The following is a 25,030-nucleotide window of genomic DNA, read 5'->3' on the forward strand; positions in this document are numbered from 1 at the left end:
TTAAAAGATGTTACCTGTAATAGGTGTTCACGGAGCTGAACGGTAGGACCTCCGTTTCAGCGTTCGCCAGACTCCTGTTTTGGATTAGACATGAGGGTAATGCTAAAAGACGTTTCAACTGGATCCATGCATACCTCCCTTAAAGTGCCAGCATGTGATTAACCAGTCAAAGACGCTGTTTTACCAGGTACAGAATCATATCATGCAATAGTTTATGGGATTAAGTAAAATCGGTTTCTGCGTTTTACAATCACTGGGAGCTTCCTTGAAGCTTCAAATACTCCAGTTGTTAATCCATGTGTAGTCCGGATTATAAGGGGTACTGTGTACCAGCCAGCAATTGGAATCCGAGCTACATCTCTTGATTACCGAGATTTTGTAAAATGTGACAAGCTAACGCTATATTTAATAGGACGATATGGTCATACCCCTGTACATACTGCCAGGTAATTGGGCGTGTGCGCCATGTTTCATAGTGGCTAAAACTGAAACAATGGTGATGGCGATGTTTCATACAGGTATCACAGGTGTGTTTATTACCTGTAGTTGACAGTGTTTCCGTGACTGTTTCAAGACCAGTGACGTTTTGATAACGTTTGTAGTTAGTTTGGTAGAATCAAGTTTTCTAGTGTATGATATACTAGTATTTACCCGTGAGTCTACTGTCCGGCATACCGATACCGTTACGAATAATCCCAACCCCACTTCAACTACATGAGGTGGTATGTGACGTCATCACAAATGGAAACAAGTGTAGATTTAAAAACAATTTTAAAATTAGTAAATTAAAAACAAAAATATAAATTAAAATAACATGCACTCTACGGAATCTGTACCCTCCAGCACATCACATGCACTTCACCTCCAACCCATATTCTACCCTGAAAGTGACGAAATTAATACCCTGCCGGCTGCATTGCCAATTAAAGTGTTAGGTTTCCTCCAAATATGCCCTTCAAAACATAAAGACCCGTCGTCTCTACTCCATAGAATTATAAGCCTGAACAAACCTTAAGTGAACTTTTTAATTAATTATGAAATTAATTATTCATCTAAATACTACATCCCCGGTATTAATGTGGTGCCGCCAGACGATTCTGCAGAGAAGATCAACTGTATTTGCCCCCGACTCGACAGTGACATACCCCGTAAATCTGTGACTTTGATATTATTCCCGTGAAAGACAGACAGCCATAGGTCTCGTACTTTAACGTGATGCACATAAAGCGATTGAAACGAACAGGAAATTTCTCATCCTCGCTCTGTTCTCTCGACCAACACCTCAGACATGTCTTGTCGCCCTAGCTTGAAAGATCCACATAAAAGCGTTGAAAATCCCCTAACTCCGTATTTCCTAGAGAGAAAATAGACAATACAGCTCATTTCCTTTCTCTGATAGTGCCAAGCGGCTGGCCATTTTACTCGCCCTGTTCGCTATTCACTTGGCCACAGTCTCACAGAGTTACATGCAGAAGGCGGGTCTTAATACCACGTCAATCACGATAAATTAAGAATTTTGTCGAAAAATACTAAACTAGATCTCTGAAAATAAGGAGTTTATCACGCACGAGCGACGCTCGCATATAGACGTATGTGCCATAACCGTGTGTAGTGGAGGGCCAGGGAACTGTCGTGGTTTGTTTAATTCATAGCCCCATTGAATACACCCTCCCTCTCTCCGCTTCGTCTTCTAGTTCGTTGAAATTCATTTCCGCATGAGAGGACAAAACATTCTATCGAAAACAAGAGCGAAGGCAACAGTCGTTCTTCCCTCCTTTAGAATTACGACGCTGGTAATTTGTACCGAACGTTTAAAGTCGAAGCGGTTTTCGTGCCGCTCGCAAATTGACTCCGTCTTGCTGCGACAACACGACTTGGCGGTCTATCTTCGCTCATACAAACGCAGGGTGTTTTTGAAATCTTCATCAACTTTCTTTTAAAAATTCATGAACATACTACGAGAAGCGTAAGTGCTTAATCTGTCTACGGAAGTCCGGGCAATTTCCGTGGCGATACAAAGACTGTGATTTGATTGGCTGGCGGGCGTGAGCGTGCGCACTGACGGTTGGTAAGTGTGACGGCCACGCGCATCCAAGATACCCTGTCAGTTTCAACCGTGACACCCATTCGCGACTAGCTCGACTGACACTCGCTGCTCCAATATTTCAGGTAAGTTGTCTCCACAACATAATTTGTATACATCACTAGTCAATGAAGTGTTTTGTGCCAGTTTCTATGTCGTAAACAGTTTCCTACCTTTTCGTTTTAAACAACTCTAAACTTTTTAAAGTTTTGATTATAATGTCATTAAAATATATACAGTTTATGAAAAAAAATGTAATTTACAGAATATTATATCTGATAATTAATTCAAGCATTTCCGCGACAATACATTCCCGTGAAGTATATTTTATACCTGACATGAAATAAAATAATTATTAAATATATTTCATACTTGACAACTTCACTGCGGAAAAAATCGTTCAATTGTCGGGAAATTTAAGTGTCTAAATTGAAAGTAATATTTTGACAACTTTCTATATCATAATAATAAAAAGGATGATAACAATGCAAAAATATATGAATACATAAGTAGCATGTTTGTAAACTTTTAATTAATGATTATTTGTTTCAATTAATGATTAATAACCATTGTTATATATTTTATCTGTTAACAACAATGCTTACTGGCTGCTTAGAATTGTATAGGATATTTCAGATAACTTTGTTTTCACATGAAAAAAAGTTTGCACGTGAGCATGTATTGAAAGGGTTTGAGATAGGGAATACAGAGTACACATTCTGTCAGTGCGCGTACATAGGGACAAAGTAGTATCCTCTGTTTCATGTGGGACTGGTATTCATCAGTAATCGACCGATGTCAGCGTTACCGTCTTGAGTTGAGACTGAACTGATTTGGTGGGTTGTCTTCATGCACTTCCCTGTGGTTTGGTTTGCACATCGAAAATCTCCCATGTATGAAAATTATTATTCCGTTCTTTAAAGGTTTTTTTCCAGGTATTTAACAAGTGTGCCATCTTAAATGTTTTGCCCTGGCACGAAATTATGTATTTATTTACTTGTTTATATCGTTGACTTAAGTGTGTTAAAATTCATAGTCGCATTATGTACACAACAGCGGGATGAGAACACGATATGGACTTAATAAAACCAAAGTTATTAATATATTAAAGACATATTTAAAAGCGTTAAGATCAAATATATTTTACAAAAGAAGTGATCAGGTAATAGTAAGTAAACAGACGTGCGTGTCAAGTCGTTTTTACATGGTCACGCTTAAGATGGCAAAACACGTGCAAAACGTACGATAGTGTAACAAACACGTGATATTATACATGCATGTGTATATTATCTACCAAATCCTAACATGATGCGACGATAGCACTGAGCGGAACGAGACCAGATGGTAAACTCCAGACCAACTTTCAACACAAACTCTTTCGCATGCATCCATCCATCTGTGACCGCAGGCAACGAACTCAAAGTTTTCTCGGCTGCTCATCGTTATGCCCGAGGTCCGCTAACTCCGTAAAGAGGAGGGCTGTTACGGTACAATTAAACACTTAACCTGCTAAAACATTAGTACAAAGCTGAAATTACCTGCGCTGCTCAATTAAACAATTGCAGATGGCGCACCGCTAATAAGCACCTAACAAAAGCCCACTCGGAAGACGTACGGCGTGGTAAAGTAGTTTCTATAACAGACACACGGCATGTATTTTCTCGAGAGGATTAAACATCATTCTTCTGAATGGAATCTGTTAATCAGGGATGATAACAGATACATTGTTTAATCAGTGGTAAAGATTTACTTTCAATATTTTAACATGGGAGGAAGTCGGCCTTGATTTGTGGGGTTTGTTTATCTGTGGGTTTCCAGTGCACGTGATTGTGGAGGGTATATATGGAAGAACCCACGTTTCTTGTCACACTATGTTCCCCACGGCACAGCAATAGTCGCATTTCTACCTGTCCCGCTTACCATCTCCGCCGTCCGCCCTTCTGCTCACACAAGGTTATCACAGTATTTCATTGCCTTCTAACACCATATTATGATCATGCTTTTTATGGTATTATTCTGCAGGTCACATTGGCAATTTAATTCAATGTAATTTAATTTCTTGTAATATTCTTGCATAGGTTTTCTATTGATCGTCGGATAAAAAAGGCCAACAGTTGTACGAAATGCTGCAGAACTATTCGACGTGTTGACAATTCCGTCTTTCATCTTACACGTTGTGCTTTTCACAGAAAGCATTGTTATTTGTTATTTTCTAACCTAAATTTAGGGGATACTATCATTCTTTAAATATTGCGTTTAAAACCAATACGGGATTGTGTTGACTTCAGTCGTACCTATTACAAACGGATAAAAGCAGTAGAACTTTCCATATTCCATTGTATTATTACCCTAACTTATAAAATATATTCCTTTTTAATTTTGTTTTATGATTTTATATGTATCGCTGTTGATATAATATTTGTAATTAGTTATTGTTACTTTAAATTTATTTTGTTTAGAAAATGTGCGTAAGGGTTCCGACAAGTGAAGGTTATTTCCTTACCTTCCGAGTAATTAATCGATGCGCTTTGGCATAGTCCCGGATAACTTTATTTCTAAAACCATATTGCCTTGCCACTTTGTTAACAAATTAAACCATGCCAGTATAAATTCAGAGTAAGAGATGGTTGTATTTTAAACAATGATTATTTGACAGAAAACGTCATCCGTTGTCTTGACTTCCTTCAGTGTAGTCAGATTAAATCACCAGGATGCTGTTTTAGTACTTCATGAAGGTATAGAACATCACATCTCCCCATTCGTTTTCGTTTTGCATCCTGTGACCATTTGACTAATCATCTTTAAGAGTTCAAATAATATACAGACTGGTATTACAGAACAGATTGGTTTTCAGGGGGTGCTTGTCGCGCAAACCTAAATGACGAACCCCTTCAAGTTGATGGTATTGCTAACAAAACTATCTTGGTTCAAATCTGTTTGGAATTAGCTATTAAATAGTTGTAAAATGGAAATCGCATTTATCAGACACACACAGCTCGTGTGGAAACAAATACCGTATTGTTTAATGACACCTTGCATGTAATTAAAATTTCAAGCTGCGAAATAATCTCCCCCGAAAATCTAACAACTTTTCACAGAACTGCAAGTCTTAAAATTGTATACCACTTGTATAATCGGCATTTCTTCCTGCTTGGTGGGAATTCCGTTAACTCAGTGGTAAAACAACATGGGTTTATCAACCAGTCTATCTGTAATTTACTCTGCCATGCGAAGTTTGATTATTCTGTAAGGAAACAATGAAAGAATGGTTCAGAACTCGTGTATGAAGTGGTTATTAAGCCGTATTCTGACCAGCATCCCGCTGGAAGACGCGAGCACGGCACCCTCTTAGCTGGTAATGGCTCCCATTGGTCGACTGTGTCTCTCACAGCAGTTCCATCGATTTGTTTCCGAGTGCTAAGGTACACAGGTTCGCAGCAATCTGTTCCCCACTAAACTGGCGTTAATTGAAGATGATTAAGTATTAAACTTGCTCTTATTTTGGTTTAGTAATCCTATGATTCCCTCCTTAAGTCGTAGCGGATTGTATATATCGCTGTCAGGCGAAGATACATTGTGTCATTAAGGAGGGAAACCATTGTCCCAAAGTAACTTTTATATCCTTTTATGACTTAACTGTTTCGGGAGCCTCCCTCGTGATCCGTCTTTGTCCCGTGGGGACTATATTCTTGGACGTCAAGCCGACAAAAGGACGCACAACTCTGCTCTAATAAGACAAATTATCGGATCTGAAATTGTCCTGATTGTTGTACAACAATGACATATAACGTTTCTTACACCCGTAAGAACGCCGCCGGGTATTGGGACTCGGCGGGTTTCGCCTCCTGCAGCAGGTCAAATGGTTTCTGGTCATCCCACTAGAAACGGGGGTGGTAATGATTTGTTACACACTGCTGTATACGGGAAGGGGTGGGTTTATAAGTTAAAGTCGATGTCCTCCCACACCCAAGGTGTATTTTACTTCGGCACCAATCTGGAATATGTATAACCGCCCCAATACATAATATCTTAAAAACATTAAAACGAATAACTGTTCACTTATTGTTCTCGTGTTGAATATTGAATTTCTGGATACATAGTTACATGTTAAATAACAATATTTTCATAAGTTTAAATCTATTTTAAGTTAAACGTAGAAATAATTTGCTCCTTATCGCTGGCCCTGAGAAGATCTGACAATGTCGACGTTAGCTCTTAAAGCACTGCAATCAAACCAAAGAAACTCAACCCGTTTGTTCTGCAAGCGCGACACGTTGTCGCGTTGTTTTGTAGGTGACAACAGCTTTTCCGTGTTTCACAGTTTCAATCATGGTGCATGAACACAGAAATCATAAAATATTGAAATTTAAAACAATTACTAGTCTCCGTAAGTTTTTAAACTATTCAACCACATTCTTTCAACAAAGCAACCCCAAGCGTTTGCTTGAGAACTGATATTTTGATTGTTCAATCTGAAGTCTACTTCTGACCCATTATTTACTTTTTCATCTTTACATTATTAAAACACAGTCGGCGGTTGTAGATAATGCGGTAGTTTATAACACATTGCGATATGTCAACAATTGTTTTCGGTTCCGTTCTCCCAGTCTGTTTGTACGAGTGGGCACACATGCTGCTCACAGTTGCTAGATTTACATCAGGTAACTAATAACAGCCGTTATGATTGAACGTTTGATCTTTTGCATGTACATTGTTTCATTGGAAGTAGTGTGTTTCGGTAAAGTTCGGGTTGACAAACTGTTGCCAAAACGTTTGTCGCGTGGTTTTGTTTTTAGTAACAGGAACGTGCCGTTTAACAGCCTGTTAACAGGTAATTAATTATTCTGTTTCACGTTTCGTTGTTTCCGGTTTGTTTTAACCCTTTGCAATGACTTACTCAGTGTAGTGGTAACAGAGGGGAGATGGCAGCATGTGTGGAAGTTTCCAAATTGTTTCAACCTGCTAAAATCTTTCATCGTCTCATAACAAACGCACTCGTCCAGTGACGAGACCGATGAAGCGACATATAATTCACTCAAACGTGTTGATTCTCAAACAGATTATTTCATCTGAGGATTAAGTTCTTCCCATGTACCAAATCCTCCATTTCACCACAGAAGGACTTGAACTAACGACTTGATAAAAGCAACATGTTCTTTTGAAGGTTATTCACGTAACGTTGTACTGCAATAGTGGTAATTGCTTCAACCGACCGTTTGATCTGACCGCGGCGAAAAAAGGTGATGAGTCGATGAGAGGCTTTTGAGAAGGGTGTCAATTTGGGAATGTCCCATACACCACGGACAATAGAAAATACACGACCGCCTCAAGCCATGGTCATTTCTTGGCACGTGTAGTCGATCTTTGTCCTTAATCGTCCTCTCCGGAGCGGCGGAACTCCTTCTGGTTCCCGCGTTAAGTAGATAACACCCTGACTAATCCCCCGTAAGGAGCGTTAGGAAACATATTGCATGAGCGTCTCCTCCCTGTCGCATCGTTGGTAGATGTCGCGCTGCTTGTGAAAGGTAACACGATTCCTTATCTCTTAAAGTTAAATATTGCCTATCGTAAGTTGGTACATGTGTTCTTTGGAATTATTGTACTTGTAAATTGTTTGTTTTGTTGTATTACCTGCATCACGTGACACACCACCTGCATCACCCGTGACACACAATATGTGTATCTCTTCACGTACGGTTATATTTTCAAACGTGTCCTCAGGTTTGTAATTACCGTTTAATAACTAACATTTTCAATGATGATATATTGAAAAGTTTCTGAAAACCACGTTGCTATAAGAGAGACAGGTACCACGTTGCTGTAGCTGTTTTAACCGAAGTAATATTACGTCAGTGTGGAGACTGGCAAAAAGGGCTTGCATCTTCATATCGAGTTTCGTCGTGACAGACAGACAGACAGTTGTTTGTTTACGTCTCACTTGTGTACAATATATTACTAAATACATATAAACATAGAACATAAGTAAGAGTACAGAATCACTCAATATGTGTTATGAGAGACAACAGTCGTTTCAAAATCTTAAAACTTAAAGCATAAATGAAATTTGGTTAATGCATAAAACTGGTAATAATTTATGAGTATAGAAGACATATAGATATTTGCAGTGAAACGCAAGCACTTGTATTATCTTTGCTCGTTCCTTTGTGTGGGGCGGTGGGGTAGCCTAATGGTTAAAGCGTTGGCTCGTCACGCCGAAGACCCGGGTTCGAATCCCCACATGGGCACAATGTGTTAAGCCCATTTCTGGTGTTCCCCGCCGTGATGTTGCTGGAATATTGCTAAAAGCGGCGTAAAACCAAACTCAGTCAGTCAGTCGTTCCTTTGTCTGATGTTTTACGTCGCAATCAGCAATATACCAGCTATATCCGGCGGTGATGATTCTTCACCTTTGCATGAAATAAACAAGCTGCTAAGAACTGATTACTTTAATTAAACTTACAGATATCTGAAGACAGATATAGTGGAGCCGTATAATGTTAACTTAGATACAATGTTGAAGTTTTGATTCTCTTCTCTGATCAGTGGGACAGCTGGGTTGGCAGTGGTTACGATGATTTATCATTGCTTTATACATGAAAAAACATACCGAAAACATTTTATCAAGGATTACCAATGATAACGCGATTTGTGGTTTGCTTGAACATATAACCTGAACGTGTACCAGTATTATCGTCTTATGTATTGATTACCGCCGTTGATAGCTGCCGCAAGATACTGTAAATACTCTCTGCCATAGTCGTGTGTATCTTGGAACGAAAACCTTGTTTCTGTTATTATCGGCCGTTTATTATCATACACCCAAACCCGTTAATGTATCGGGTAGCGATGATTCATATACTAAAATTGTACCCGATCATGCTGGAGTATGCCTACTTCACCTCACTTCATAAACTCAACAAAGCACGAAGTATATACACGGCAGACAGTGTGCTCCACGACAATGCCACTACTACTGTAGCGTGCAGAATAACACTATATGTGTCAAAATATAAAACTTGCACCCAGTAAACCCCTTAAAAATGTACCCGTTTACCAAAGACATTATCGTCAACTAAAACTCGCATTTATATGCAACAGCTCACAGAAAGAGCTTGTTTGTAGCGCAGTTACCCGTGCATGTGAGAGTAACGATATCTGATAAGGTATTTATATTCGCTCCGAGTTTGAACTTAGCTTAGTCATGTGCCCCATGCCTAAGTGCTATCGGTCTATCTACGTGTACATATTTCCCATCAATATGGTATACGCTCACAAGGATGAGGAGGATGAGAGTGTTACTTGGAGCCGCCTCGCTGCGCGTTAAATCCACCCGTTTTAATAGCTCGGGACCGCACTTATAGCTCCTAACGCTGTGAACCAGACCTTTATAATCGTCGAGGCAAGTACCACAGCGACTATGTGAGATGCAATGGACTGCTTTAACCGTTTAGAGTCTGATTTTCGAATGAATAGTTTTTCATATGTTCTTAATTCAGGATTTACTTTGTTTTCAGGTGAAGAGAAGTAAAGCCTACAACTGTGGAGTCGGCAGGAACCATGCCCCATACAGGTGAAGTTTGGTTCCTTAACTTCTTGTCAATATTCTCGGTGCCGTTGTACAACACAAACTTAGCGTTAGCCTATTGAGCCTAAGTTAAAGTACGCGAGGATTACGACAACGGCACCCATGGATTAAAAGAGATGGTTCTAATATGTGTGTGTGAGAAAGACTCAAATATGTATAGGGGTGATTTAACAGAAAAAAACCGTCATACATTTCTGTTGAAGTATATCTGACATACCCATATAAAAAGCTGTGTAGTATATTCTATATTGACCATTTATTAAGCTGATGTTCAAATTGTGCATTGAGTCACAATGTACACTGATACATAACGCTTTTCTGATGGTATAAACGGATAGCCCCTTGGGAGTTTATGGTTCTGTTGGGATTTTGAGGTTAAATAATTTTCATGTATTCATGTTTGTTTAAGTCGCCCACTCATCGCAATTGCCACGTGACGAGGCGCCAGTGTATCGTTTTTGTTAAAGCGGTCGCTCTTCACTTTGAATATCCGTGTCAGACTTCCTATACGAGTACACTGTGCGAAGTCGTTTCTTTGATAAATCCGAGATGCGTTAAATCCGACATAAAGACACGTTCGCCAATTATTTAAGGTATTCTAGTTCTGTATACATATTGAAACAGCTACACGTGCTATAACATGTCTCTAACTATTTAGATTTTATTCCCACCATAAAACTGCGCGTTGCTTTTACTGCAGAGGAAATTAGGAGATTTTATCAGCTACACATTGAACGATTACTTAACTATGTGAAATTCCCCAGTCCATCTGTCACTTGAGTAGGTAGCTTCTTATATAGCAATTGTACCATTCGATGCAGCACTGAACAACAGAATTCACACAGACACACAAAACAAAACAGAACAATGCTATTCCTCATTACCCCCGCGCAGCGACGAACGCCATCAAGGATAATGTACCGGGGAACAGCGTACCGCTGAATTGGCCATCGCGAAGTAAGAGGGGTTAACCCAGCGTTGTTCACGTACACCTTTGATCACAGAGTGAAAATCACATCCACAGTGGCCATAATACTAGACGGCATTTAACCATCAAATGCAGAAAATTTCTCAATTGGGCTGCTTCCTACAATTACACCAACACCCGCAGTAACACTCGCGGTTATTGTATATCCTCAAGAAGGCGGGTATGGTTATTAAAACGAACTCGTCGAAGTGTAAGTCTGAGAAATTAAAAGACATATGATTGTGTCGCGGACAAATGACAGGCGGGTTGGGTTAGATGGAGACCCACAAAGTACCGCGTGTTTATGGGCGTAAAACGACGCTCATCGTTCGTCTTACATCTCTCGCTTCATTAATACATCTTCCGCTGTTGTTCATTGAATATCCCCGGTTTCAAGCTGTGAGTTTGTTGAATACAGTTCTATAAAATATCATTCCATAGAAAGTCCCAAGCTGCAAAAGCTTGTTCCCTATGTGGAATGTACGGCAATTTGCAGCTTCATTTACCAAGGTAGTCATACGTAATCGACAGATATCGTTTAAGGTCAGGAAAGATATTTATATTATTACAATGGGCGATGGTTAACCGTGCTGGTGTACGCAGAAAATGTCTTCTTTAGTAGGTAAGGCGCGCAAAACATCTGATTCAAATATGTTTTCAATGTTCCCAATCGTTAATCCGGAGGCAGATCAATAATGTTCTGTAATCAGTGACAACTACCAGACGAAATATCTGTCTCTCTGATGGACGGCACTAACTGTCGGGTAGGAATTGTGTGTCGAGAGATCTACAGATGTCTCATTTTAACATAAATTGAGAAAAAGGCGGACACAGGACATGTAATTTTTAAAATATGAACTACAATGTTCATCATTTAGTTAAATGTTATGTTTTATTCCTCAGGCCAGACAGGGGTTAATCAACTGGGAGGGGTCTTCGTGAACGGCCGTCCACTTCCTGACCATGTACGACGTCGGATCGTGGAGCTTGCTCAGATGGGCGTTAGGCCATGTGACATATCTCGACAACTCCTCGTGTCCCACGGGTGTGTCAGCAAGATCCTCACAAGATACTACGAGACGGGTTCCATTAAGCCCGGGTCTATTGGCGGTAGCAAGCCGAAGGTGCGGGTAACTATAGTCCTATTTCTACCAGTAACATATAATTTATTCTGTTTAAAAACAACAAAAACATCGACAATGCTTAAATATGTCGTCTTAAAAACCCGTTTTCCTCCGAAATCTAAAATATGTAATGGTCGATCCTATAAGGTTCTCCCATTAGTCAAATTAAGACATCGTACAAGGCTAGCGCAAAGGTATCCAACACCCTGTGGTCCGAAGACCATAGGTTCGAATCCAAGATTCGACCGATTATGTTGCTTGGTATGTCGGCACCTGTCCCTTGCTCGTGTGTTTTACTAAGCTGTAAAAGTTATCGACCAGCTATTTTCTTCCCACATTGGGTGAATGGGAGATTGTCCGGTCCAGACCTGATTATTTACTGACCGCCGCCATGTACCTGGAATATTGCTGAATGCGACGTTAAACGGCAACTATTGCTGAGTGTGGAGTTAAACGACAATTAAGCAAACAAATACTGATGAGGAAGGACGGTGGGCAGACTCGTGAATAAAGGCGTTTGCGTGTCACGCCGAAGATTCGGTTTCGTTCCCCACGAGGGTACAATGTGTGAAGCCTATTTCCGTGATGCTGCTGGAATATTGCTAAATAATCGTTACTAGTATTTCCAACTTGCGTAGACTGATGATCATGATGTTTATCAGTGGATTGTTTCCCCCCGACTATATTATATCCAGGCTGAGGATAGTATTATATGATTGCTAAGTTTTGGGCTAAACAAAAAACATCATGTGACGTATACTAATATCCCTTGTCCCTCCACAGCAAGTGGCCACGCCTCTGGTGGTGCGGAAGATCCTGGAACTGAAGCAGCAGAACCCTTCCATCTTCGCCTGGGAGATCCGCGACCAGTTGCTGGCGCAGCGAGTCTGTGATGACACCACCATCCCTAGCGTCAGCTCCATCAACAGAATACTGCGTAACGCCAACGCCTGTGCCCCCGACCAATCCCCCTTTGCCATGGATCTGGCCACCAGGTTCTCCCCTGCCTGCTCCCCCAACCCCATGCCCTTTGTGTCCATGCCGTCCTACCCCGGAGCGTGGTATCCACTACCCATACCCGGGCTCTCCTACCCTCGCCTGGTCCAGCCCCTTGGGGGTGAGGCGATTGGGAAGCTGGTGGAGAGGGACGAAGAGAAGGAGAGAGAGAAAGAAAGGGACATTGAGAGAGCGTTGGGGATCAAAAGGAAAGCCGAAGACAGGGTTAAAGGTTAGTAGAGTAATTTGGAGCATCTTTACAAAACAAAACCTGAAACAAATAATAATTTCATTATTAACAGGGACATTATGTCCAATAAAAAGGTCAGAAAGAAATATGACAAGAGTGAGTGAGTTTAGTTTTACGCCGCACTCAGCAATATTCCAGCTATATGGCGGCGGTCTGTAAATAATCGAGTCTGGACCAGACAATCCAGTGATCAACAGCATGAGCATCGATCTGTGCAATTGGGAACCGATGACATGTGTCAACCAAGTCAGCGAGCCTGACCACCCGATCCCGTTAGTCGCCTCTTAATACAAGCATAGTCGCCTTTTGTGGCAAGCATGGGTTGCTGAAGACCTATTCTACGCCGAATATGGCAAGAACAATTGATTATCAATGAAAGTGTAGGTACAATATTTACCCGATTATAACCAACCAACTGACGGATATAACGAACTCGTCTCGGGGGGTCCAAGACACTTGCTGTGTATAACGAACCATGTTTATAACGAACCATGCTTATAACGAACCCTTTCAGTTCCAATCTAAGTAGTCCAATGCATGTATGCGCTGAACAAGCACGAAACATCAGGAAGATCGTTGTTTTCATTACATAAATAACATGGGTGATTTAGTTCTAAATATTTTTATTAATAGAGACCCGGAGACCATGACTAGTATATTGAATTTATAATAAATCAAGGAACTTTGTTTCAATGGGGTAATATATTTTTTCTAAAACAATTCGTTTTCTGGAAGCATGTTTTTGCCGGCCTGCTCCATGTGATACAATGGTTGTTGCTTTCGAACGTCTGTTCAGCATAAGGTCAGGTCCTATCCGAGAGAAACAATATTATGTCAAAACCATTTTTAAATAAATTAAATTAGTTTAAAAAATATTTTGAAAAATGATACAAAATATCCAAAGACAGCTTTTGTTAGGTAGTTCCTAATGGTCTCAAGGAACACCTTAAGACATAATAATTAAATTTGCATTAAAGCTACTTATAATGTTACAATATTAGTATCAATGCTTTCGTAGCAGGCCGTTATTAATTTTAACAAGCACTCCTTTAAACGAAGAAATCTGCACCTTATGGCAGACACCGGCAAAAGTGTCCGTTTTTTCTGTTTTATGAAAAGACAAAAAAGTCAACTCTGTGTATTGTACGATAAAGAAGCAGTGTTATGGGTGACCCCAGAAGAGCATGCTCGTTGTATTTGCACATAGCACCCACGTAAATCTGCGAACAGGCGCGCTGAACAGAATAAAGCTATGCACAAAAGACTCTTTAAACGAAAGGGCGATAACTTTAATTCATTTCTACAACTAAACTAAGTGATCAATCAAAACGTTCCCGATCCATCAAGCTAGTATTTCATTACATTATTAGAAATTAATAGACTTAAGGCTAATTTACTTATTAGTTTGACACGAAGCATACGCCTTAATTGAAATAAAACGCCTCATTGATTTAAGTGAAATCCTGGCGAAGAACTCGCGGCATATGGGAAAAGTAGCGGGTGGAGCCTCTCTCTAGACTAACGTGCTAGGGTTAGCAGATTGTTGACCATATTGGCGAATTAGGATGCACGGGATCCTAAAGATCTTACAAGACGCCCAAAAAACACGTTGTTCTCCACAAATGAGAAATATATCAAAGAAACAGACGGAAAAAGAAAGCCGCCCTGCACCACACTAGTGTAGGCCGGGAAGGAATTGTTTCCAAATATGAATAAATCATAACAGTAAATGTTCCCTTGGCGAACACCGAGAAACAGTTTGAAAGGCTACTTGCTGGCTGTCATTGTACAATTGCCCGTCAGTGTTAACATTGTAGCACCGGGCAGTTCGTCTTGAATATAGCAAGATTAAACATCATAAATCCAACCCTTGTCTCACACTCGACCTATCACCCGCTTCACTTTGTCAGAACGAACATAAACAAACGTTCTTTGGAAATAACGAAAAGGCTTTACGATGTTATTGATACAAGCAGATGGTAAAACCATGACTTTTTTCAAGTTTACCCTCCCCTTCGCCGAAAATTAATCTATATCGCACCTGAAAACGCTTTTCTCATTGACTAGAAAACAATAGGGCATTTTTACCTGATTTTTATCAAATTGCTTATGAATATTTAAAGCTTTGTGTCATGCTCTGACGAATCCCTAATGTCGCCCTGTTAAGCAGTAACAGCGCTGGGTAAATCTGGTATTAATTAGCCAATTAATGAAGGAATCTTTATAGTGATATTCAGCAGTGCAACAATGAATTCCCCTCAATGGCTAACACCCCTTGTATTCACCGGTCACAAATGATTTGTAGAGGTTGAACCTGAATGGCTTGTTTCATTGAAATACCCTGGGTTCGTGATTGAATTAAAACAACTAATTAGTGAACCTGTAGCAATCTTAATTAGCAACATCGATTGTTCATACGTTTCTTGAATTAAAGGGTTTGTGGCATGTCAAATAAATTCAAGAAATTTATAATGAATCCATAAGGGGAAAATGACCCAAAAGTAAATTTCAAAATTGAAATTTCGTTTATTATTCACACAGATTCTACAGTAAATGAAAAACAAATAAAAAAATGTTTCGTGTGCCATGTAAAATACCTGAAGCCATCACGGTTCGTTATGCATAGCACCAAGTCGGGACACCGATGTCGTGATCAATTCTTGACAGTTTGTGACGAAATCTCACTAAGGTTTCAGATTTAACGAGAGAAAAAAAAAACGAACACAGCAGAATATAAGAACCAGATGGGTGCGATTTTACAGAAAGTTCCTGTCGACAAAGCTATTTTGCTTTTTTGTAATTGTTACAAGAACCGTGATTTAAGGATATTAACATTAGACGAAAATATAAACATTAACAGGTATCCATATACGTGAATTCCAGTTAGTTATTTTGTATATGAAACAAATTAACAAAAAAAACGTAATGCCTCTCTTACTAAGGTAAACATGGAATTTACGTCGCGACATTTCGGTATATTCAGACTGCAAGCAATAATCGTTTTCATTTACTTGCAGTATGCATGATAACATTTATAACATTCATATTGCACTACAAAATGGCCGCTACAGGTAGGGAAGGCCATGCACACTTTTCGCGTACATCAAACAAAATTAGGGATTATGAAGTATTTTTCATAACTTGTGTATTGAACTTCACTGAAAACTAATGCACATGGTCCCTATTTTTGTCAGTGTGTAATGGCCATCTGTTTACTAAATAAAAGAAAATAATTTTTCACAATATCAACCCCTTACATCTTATCTTTAGAGACTGAACATGTCTCTAATTTTATCATTTGTCCAGTACTAAACAAATTCAATGCATGAAATATTTACATAAATTTAATAAAACATATAAAATTGTCAACATGCATGTCATAGAGTATGTTAGAGAAGAGATCATATCAACTCAAACATTTTAACGTAAGATTGCGGATAAAATAGATATAAATTCACTCGTTCAAAAAATATAGATACTGTGACTTTCAAAAAGACGAAGATCCTAAAAATTCACAGGAAGCTCGACGTTGATAGCTTGTAGTTGTGGATAAAGCATCGCATATGGCGGACAACTAGTAATTACAAAGGAATAAAAACTTGGGGCCGTGAGGTGGATAAGGTCAGAATAATGTGGTTGTCAGTTAGAGAGCTGAAAAGAGCCTCCGGGAGATGAAGACGACACCGCAATCATACCAGCAGGTGCTACAGCTCACAAGCACAGAGCAGATTAGGGCTGTGAAAAGATCCAAATGTTTAGCCAAATGATTTGATCGTAAAGGTTATAAATAATTCAAACTGAGAAGCATATTGCTTTTGTGATTGCGAGGTTTTGTAAATAAATGTTGGGGCGAGAGATGGCCACAAAGCTATCGTCACTCGCTCCGGATGTAAGCTCGCGTGAGATCTCGTGAGACTGGACAGAAGACGTGATGTTGCACCGCGATAATTATGCAGGTTTATTTATCACTTTGAGTATTTAACGCGAACCAAAATGAGAAAAATTCAAAATAACGTTTAGTGGAATTTGATCAGGAAATTATGCCTTTAATTCAGGGTCAGATTTGCAATAATCAGAAGATAAGGTACAAATATTAAACAAGAAAAGCAGACGAAGGTACGAAAACCACATTCAATGTACCCTTAACCATTATAAACTTGTGATTACTCTCATGTTAGTTTGACATTTACCTGTTTAGAAAATAGATAAATTGACGTGGTAATGGATCTCCGTGGTGTTCAACGGAACTTTGAACGCATTTCATATTTTCGACATACTACTACGGTTAACTGATGCTTAAAATGCCTGTAAATGTCAGATGTCATGTCACCCGATGCAACAGGTGCCCCCATTAACGATATTTGTTGACAGTATTCTTTTCTTATCTTCAGTTGAGGACAAACGACAAGAATCTGACGACGAGGAAACACCCGAAAAGAAAAGACGGTTGGAAAACTGTGAATCCGATTCTGAAGAACACACACCTGTGTCCAAATCCCGGACTACAAGCAGCGAGACGGCGACAGTAAGCAAGCGAGAGAGGGACAATTCAACACCAGCAAAGTGCACCTCGAGTCGGGCGGAGAGCAAATCGAAAAGTTCTGAGGACTTGTGCAGCGTGAGTTCGCTCAGTAACTCAATCGGACTGTGTGCACGTGCGCCGATTTGCTTCTCGCGAATGCTGCCGTATCCGTTGATGCGTTCCAGCTTTTCACCCTACGCAGCTCAACATCCGGGTGCCTCAGTAGGCCTATATCCACTACATGTGACTCCCATGCGCCCTGGTTTCAGTCATGTGCCTGCATCATGAAAATATCCACTACGAACATATCCAAAAACTCAAATCGTCGGTTCAAGTTGGCATCTTTATTGCGATAACTTGTGACTGGTATCCCGTGCAAACGGCCAACATTTCTGGACGGGGCGAACCTGGTAGGTACGGTAGTTCAACTGTCTTCGAACAAAACGCTACTGGCACTGAAACGTTCGTGGACTAAGAGTGACGTTGACGTCAACACGCCAGCAGGCGACGTAAGGGTCGGTGACTGTGCCTGGAACGCCTGCGGAGACCTACAGAATGGACACCCCCAGATCCCGATAGCTTGCTTTCTACGACAAGGGCTGTTAGTGTTAAATTTGTATTTATTGAGCAGCGTTGTTTCTTAGAACGAAACATGTTTGTTGATTCCTCTCAAACAGCTCCAATGCATTCGCATTATTTAAACACTTACATGAAGTATCTACACTGGTTTACTATTATTTATCTAATACTTTAAATGTGTAGTTACCAGGTATTTGAAGTGTAAATAATCCTTGCAAACTTTGCTAATTTATTTTCATTCGTATATTGCTGTCGAAGCTTACGAAATAAAACGTTAAAGAATTATATGATATTGTTGGGTTTTCAAATTTACTTCTCAAGAATCCCATTTCGTTTCTACACAGAAGCACGGACGTTATCGTGTCACTGTATTTTCTGGTTCTTCAATTCTATGCTTTATGGACGCTGACGGGAGTACTGTGTCATCATACTGTTGCTGATCCTTTCCTATTTTTCTTTTCGGTAATAATGTTGATAAAACGTAAGACCCTTCACCCTAACGTCGCTCTATGCAATGTAGGTGAACGAATCAGGAATATGTAACTGACAGTAGATGCAATGACGCCAAACGATCGTGCAGAATTGGTTAAATTAGGAAATTTCAAAAATTGCAGTTTTTTTTATTTAGTAATGGGGAATTACCTCACGAATTGTGAAAAAATTCATTCACACTACGAGGCATGCTGCGAAAGTCTCTCAATGGCGATTTGATGGAATCTGCCCTACACCTCTCAAAATTTAGCCGGGGTGACCGGCAATCTAAATTTTAAATCACTATCATGTCCCACGCGTGTCCAATGGGGCCAAAGTCGTGGTTCAGCATTGGCCATGTCATTCTGGCGATGTTGTGCAACTGAAGGTGGGACAAGAACGGGGTCAGTCGTCACCATTTTAGGTTATTTTGGGATTCTCTGTAGTCCGCTAATCACAGACTGTGAAACATTAAACACATTGGTCACTGCACGCTGCCTTTCTCCAGTTCCCGGCGTGCAAATAGCCCTTAGAGGGTACGCGCGTTGCAGACTCCATATCACTCATTCATACACAAACAATTAAGGAAATCAGCTAAATCACACCTGCGTGATAAGCAGATTCAACAAGACTGACAGCAATTATGGACCAAGGAGATTACTCGACCTTTCTTTGAAGTATCAAAATCAGGACCCTTCGCACGTGTGTGACGCTACTGTATGAATCACGTGCAAACTATTGGATGCGATTTGGTTTAAAGTTTTACAGACATAAACACTCTTGCGTGGGATTTTTTGTCAACACATACCTTTGTTCTAATACTTGCGATTAACATTTATGTCCCGACCCCTACATTTGAAGAGTATATAACTACACGTGTGACCTCTATTGTAATACGTAATCTCACAAACAGGTGGCAACATAAACAATCTACTATTGTCCAGTGCCTTACAGGGCCCACATGTAACCTCTACAGACTGACTACCCGTGAAGATCCGGGTTGGAATTGGCCTTCAGTAACCCATGCTTGTCGTAAAAGGCGACTAACGGGATCAGGTGGTCAGGCTCGCTGACTTGGTTGACACATGCCACCGTATCCCAATTGCGCAGATCGATGCTCATGCTGTTGATCACTGAATTGTCTGACCCATACTCGATTATTTATAGACCACCGCTATATAGCTCGAGTATTAATGAATCCGGCGTAAAACTAAGCTCACTCACTCTACAGGCGACTCTTGTACGTGTCCTGACCCCATATATAGAACCACGCGCGTGGCTGAACAAACTAATTCAGATAATCCTCGTGTACATGCCCACGTGTGGGTGAACATATTTGTTTATGCTTCTTACAGACATGTACAATTTAGGCAATACAAGCCACTTACGGTGTTTCACCAGACATCCTTACCGCGGATCCAACAGCCAGCGTTTTCCTAATGGATAGTCCTTAAGAGCAATTTAGGGTTTTGGAAAAGTACTCTGCAAGAATACATGCCGTTAGATATTGTCGAACAATTCTGGTCCTTGAAAAATAATATTGCGCAGAATTTCTGCAGAGTTGTATCTTCACTATCACGTTTTAAATGGTACTTGTCTTGGCGAATACTGCATTTTGTGGAGACTTAAGTGTTTCCTTATCTTATATCTTGTCTTTTGGTCACACAAAATGGCATCGTTAGCAATTATAACGTACAATCAGTGGGATCGTTTGACCGGCATTCTACAAGATGGTGGGTAAACAAGAAGGCATACGACTTTATGGATAACAAGTCTATGCAATAAACAAGAAGGTGTTATTTATTAAATCATATGCTTCGTAAAGATCAATGTGGTACAGGCATAATGAAACCCAAAAATGGGCTTCGCAAATAGAACCCATGTGGCAAACGGGTTTGGCTGACGAGCCCATCGTATTCCTTTTGCGTAGATCGATGCTCATGCTGGTGATCACTGGATTGTTAGACCAGCTGCATGTCCGCCTCTATGCATGCAACATACAACTTTAACCCTGTTTAACCCTATTTTGAACAGTAGTCTGTGTAGCATAGTCTTGCGTTTAACTCTCCCCCGGTTTCCATTATTGGTTTTTGACCGACACCAAATCCTTCACACAAACACATGTTCACTATGGACCTAACCGTCACTTAAGATTCACAATGAACACAACGGTATGTTCGATATATTCTCGGTCATCTAAACTATTTGTTGACTTTTAACCCATTTGCCTAAACATATCTTCAATATTAATCATGTTACGTAATACAGTTTAGGTAAAAGGGGTTCACTTGTCAACTACAGAATATAATTTAATATCAGTGCATTGTATTAGTCCCTTGCATCATATGACATGAAGTTGTGAATGAAAGGATAGTGAAATATTTTGAGTAAAATAATTGCTTCTGACGGAACATTTCGTTCGAGATGAAATCAAACCAACAATTTATTTGCAAAATGTTAAGAAAACATGCATTCTGACAGACCCGTTCACACACATTATACTTTCGTCCGAAAAACATTTTCTGTGGTAGAGTGAATATTAATTATTAATTTCCATGTCCGATTCTTTTCTTCCCTGCCATCTACCTGATATTTACATACAATATACAGTTGTTTTCACCGAACATCTATGATTCAGATTCAGATTCAGATTCTTTATTCTCCAATGGACCACCAAAGGTGGTATAAGAGTGAATTACAAGGTATAATAATACAGTATGATGTGCAAGATGGCAGTACATATAATGGGTACAACAAACATGATAGTGAGAGGTTATGACACTCGTGTTGCAATAATATTTATAAATGTTGCAAGGGATTTCAGTTCCTTTCTTTTACTGGATGAAGAGTAATTTGAAAGAATGGAGGCTGGCATTTTTGGTATATTTAATTAGTATAAGATTTTTTCTATGACTTTCAAGTGATGTACATCGAAAAATGTAATGAAATTCGTCTGCTATGGCTGATGAATTACAAAGGTTGCTGGTTCTATTTTCTTTTGGTGTATTGGTCCAGCGACCTTTTTCAATTGGTAGTTTATGATATTTAGTTCTAAATTTAAGTAAGGGATACGAGATAGAATTTGGTAGATAAAGGTAATTTTGTATATCCAATTAATTATTGCTGTATTGCTGTGAGCCAGTTGCTTCCACCAGCTTGATCTTGACGGGCATGGTGTCTGATTATATACGCATGTCTTATTATAATCGTAAAGATTTTAAGAATTTTAGTATTTGCATCTCTGTCGCATTGAACACGAAGATCAACGAGCGAAATAAATATAATGTACTTCTGGAACACAATAGCAATGCTCGGATATACAGCGTCTTGCGGTGCTATGCAACCATTCTCCATCGAGGAACCACGACATATTTAGCACGGACAAATGCTACAAAGGAGCACCTCGTAAGGTAAAATTGTTTACATGGAAATCGGTTTTCTATGTAGACGTTATTTTCTTCATGTTTCTCGCTTGTTTCTTTCCGAAGTGTAAGCCAGGGAATTACTACCAACTGGAATCAGCGCCACTATTTGTCGCTGTACCATAACAATGCGATAACGACTCATTTCAAAACGGAATATTTACCATAAATATTTATTTAATGTCCACAGTATGAGCCAGCGAAGACGCTGTAAGACGTTCATGTCGATGGCGAGACGATCGTATTAAAACAACACGAGCAGCTGATTTAGCACTGATATCCTCTCATCCCGCCTCCTTCCAACACTCAATGTTAATGACAAGTTAATCAGGGCGGTAGCTTCTCTTGTCGCCTATTAGGATATCACACAGGCACAACCCAATGGAGACGTTCATTGATACTGCCCCTTTAATTAGCTCGCCCTCCGCCGTGATGTCCCCGAGATGACAAAAGAATACACCAAGCCGCGATAGCCTTCATTTATTATTAAAAGCGACTGTGTCACAACTTGAACAGTTAAATGACACAATTAAGATGAAATGGTGAAGTTTGAAAGGTGGAAGCGCTGAGGACGTATCTGTCTGCCCGAGGGTCTCCGAGCTGGACCGGGGGCTGCACGACAATAGAACCATGAGTCCTAGGGGCTCATCATTTGATACTTTCTAACGGGGACAGATTGGAATTGATTCGTGGTATTTGTTCACAATTTTATGTCTTGTTTAAGCACGGTTTCAAATATTTGCACCCGGTATTTTTCTACACATGTCTATTTGTCACTGGAACATCAACACTTTGAGGGTCTATGGCGGTAGCTTCAGATTTGTGAATGAACCATGCGTGACGCGACATTACACGTGGGTTATACAGAACCTTGAAACGGGTGTTAACATATATAAATACAAACATTTGAATACGCATACACGGACAATAACAACAATTAAAGTGCCCGAGCTGTATTTCATTGAATATCGAAACATGCACGACATCTATTTTTAAAATATCTTCTGAAACATAAGTTCGAATAATTAGTGTTACATTTTCAAAATTCTATTTTTTCTTGATATTAATGTTTAATTACAGTGTTTGTTTTCAGTTTATTATTTGCTCTGGAAATACGTAGAGTTTCATTATTGAACTGAACTGTGCATATGTACTTAAATATGGAAAACTATTCATATGCATATAGTTAAAAATAAGTATTAAAAATGTGTAGGAATTTCACATTAAACCTTATAATTTATACTTTTGTATCAGTAAATATCGGGGCTAGAGGTGAAAATAGCCTTACATTGCAAATCACTGTTCATTTCACTGACACATAATACTAGTATCTTCTTGTCAGTGTAGTCCTAGAAAGTATGTCTGTATTGTTTTCTAAACAATGAGGTATTATTGTTGGCCATAACAGCATATATAAGGAAATATATACACTAAAAGAGCTAAGTTCGTTCAGTAAACATTTGTCACATGGACACTGGATTATTTATGCACTTTATAATGAAATATTGTAATCTAACAAAATATAATTGATCTCCCATTCGAGGGACCTAACACCAATATCGGAACTACTTTCAATCTGCTTCCTGACATAAGAGTCTTTGGAGGAAGACTGTGAAGGTCAGTAAGAAAATAACTCACGTGTTCTTTCTTTTCATATAACGTTTATCTTAACATGTGGCTAGTTGACATATTCCAAGAAAAAACAAAGAAACACTATAGGTTCTCGAAAATATTTGAGGGTGCCAGCAAAATGTAAATGCTTCAAATGGGGGAGATTTGAAGTGCGTCTTTGACTGTACTATTCTACTTTACCGCAATGGTGAGTTCTATTCTGGAAATAAGAACATGTCCAGGATAAGGTCATATAGCACAAAAGAATCGTTTTGTGTACCCTCCTACACACACACCTTATTTTCAAGCACCACCCATGTTACCTGCTATCCGCCTCTGACGTGGTATCGAAACGATGATAACTGAATCAAACTACACACAAATATACACGTATTTACGCAGCTCCCACCCCTCATCACGTGTTAGGTGTATACTTATTTGGTTTTAGTATACAAAATTACACATAACAAAAGCATTTGAAGCAAATCAGTTACGATATTAACTTCCCAACATCTGGCAAAGACATGCATTTTCCCTAAATTATCGGTCTATAGCGTGAATATACTGTCAAATTGTAAGACACATTCAAACATATTTTCAACATTGGTTGACAGATAGTTCAGAAAGAAAACGCACTAGTTGAAAAGGACAACATAATAGGCATCATCCTAAGTGTGTAATGCGATCTAAATAACCTTTCATGAAATGAGCGTAAATTGGATATGTACAAGAAGAACGCTGAAGAAGCCGGTGGGAAATCAAGGGATATTACTGACGTGAGATACGATACACTTGCTTCATGTATGTCTTGTATCATGAGTCAAACGCGGACTTGAGACATTGCGGTATATATATTATCTAATATAGCTTTCGAAGGTTAGAAATTTTATCATAAGGATATAAAGTTAGAGATACATGCTATAATTCAAAAGTGACGGATACGCATTTATCGATAATAATAATATTGTTTTGATCATTTGATGGAGTGATCTGCTCGACAGACTGGCGCTGTGGTAATGGGAACAAGGGACAAAAAGTACCTCACGTCTCAAATTGTATTTTCCCTTCGCTGTAGTCGTTACATTGCTGAGGGGTAGCAATAAGCTGTTTATCCCACATGTCTTATAAACACGATAATAACCAGATATTTAACCATTGCTTGTGCAAAAGCATAATATTTGCTAAGCAAGATATTTATTTCAAAGTTTTTAATATTGACTTCGATTCATTTAAAACATTAAAAATAAATTTCAATTCAATGAAATACTAAGAAACTCGTCAATATATTAAAAAGCAGGATATCCGTAATTACATCTGAACAATCTCAATGGAATAATTACTAATGTGTCGAGTACGTAATTTTCTTCTGAATTTTGACTGGCTGTCTAGAATAAGGTTTGCTTCTGATGGTTTGTTACCG

General features: G+C 39.4%; 1 protein-coding gene and 1 long non-coding RNA gene across 7 annotated transcripts in view; one reads left to right on the forward strand and one right to left on the reverse strand.

Annotated features, from left to right (window-relative positions):
- LOC124253278 (paired box protein Pax-2-A-like) lies at positions 1-18,391 on the forward strand. Of its 5 annotated transcripts, none has more exons than XM_046687020.1 (5): positions 1-187; positions 9,598-9,653; positions 11,539-11,765; positions 12,543-12,987; positions 17,397-18,391. In XM_046687020.1, exons 2-5 carry the CDS (start codon positions 9,641-9,643, stop codon positions 17,813-17,815), a joined length of 1,104 nt encoding a protein of 367 aa, XP_046542976.1. In that variant the 5' UTR covers positions 1-187; positions 9,598-9,640; the 3' UTR covers positions 17,816-18,391. The 5 variants fall into 5 exon arrangements, with proteins under 5 accessions (XP_046542976.1, XP_046542980.1, XP_046542978.1 ...); XM_046687024.1 differs by having other exon boundaries at positions 2-187; positions 11,539-11,759; XM_046687022.1 differs by lacking the exon at positions 1-187 and adding an exon at positions 1,782-2,169.
- LOC124253280 overlaps positions 13,612-25,030 on the reverse strand; it is a 20,130-nt gene continuing 8,711 nt past the window's right edge. For both annotated transcript variants that reach the window (XR_006892154.1, XR_006892155.1), the window contains one exon: positions 13,612-13,815. This is a non-coding gene — a long non-coding RNA (uncharacterized LOC124253280). The remainder of the gene's footprint in view (positions 13,816-25,030) is intronic.

This window comes from Haliotis rubra, unplaced genomic scaffold (assembly GCF_003918875.1).
Source record: "Haliotis rubra isolate DU_JTF1 unplaced genomic scaffold, ASM391887v1 Scf537, whole genome shotgun sequence".
Taxonomy (NCBI): Eukaryota; Metazoa; Mollusca; class Gastropoda; order Lepetellida; family Haliotidae; genus Haliotis; species Haliotis rubra.

What these genes read in the sequence shown, in the direction of transcription:
- LOC124253278 (XM_046687020.1), top strand. An exon ending in GTAGCAAGCCGAAGGTGCGG is followed by an intron (nt 11,766 to 12,542) that starts GTAACTATAGTC and finishes GTCCCTCCACAG; the next exon opens with CAAGTGGCCACGCCTCTGGT. An exon ending in AGCCGAAGACAGGGTTAAAG is followed by an intron (nt 12,988 to 17,396) that starts GTTAGTAGAGTA and finishes TCTTATCTTCAG; the next exon opens with TTGAGGACAAACGACAAGAA.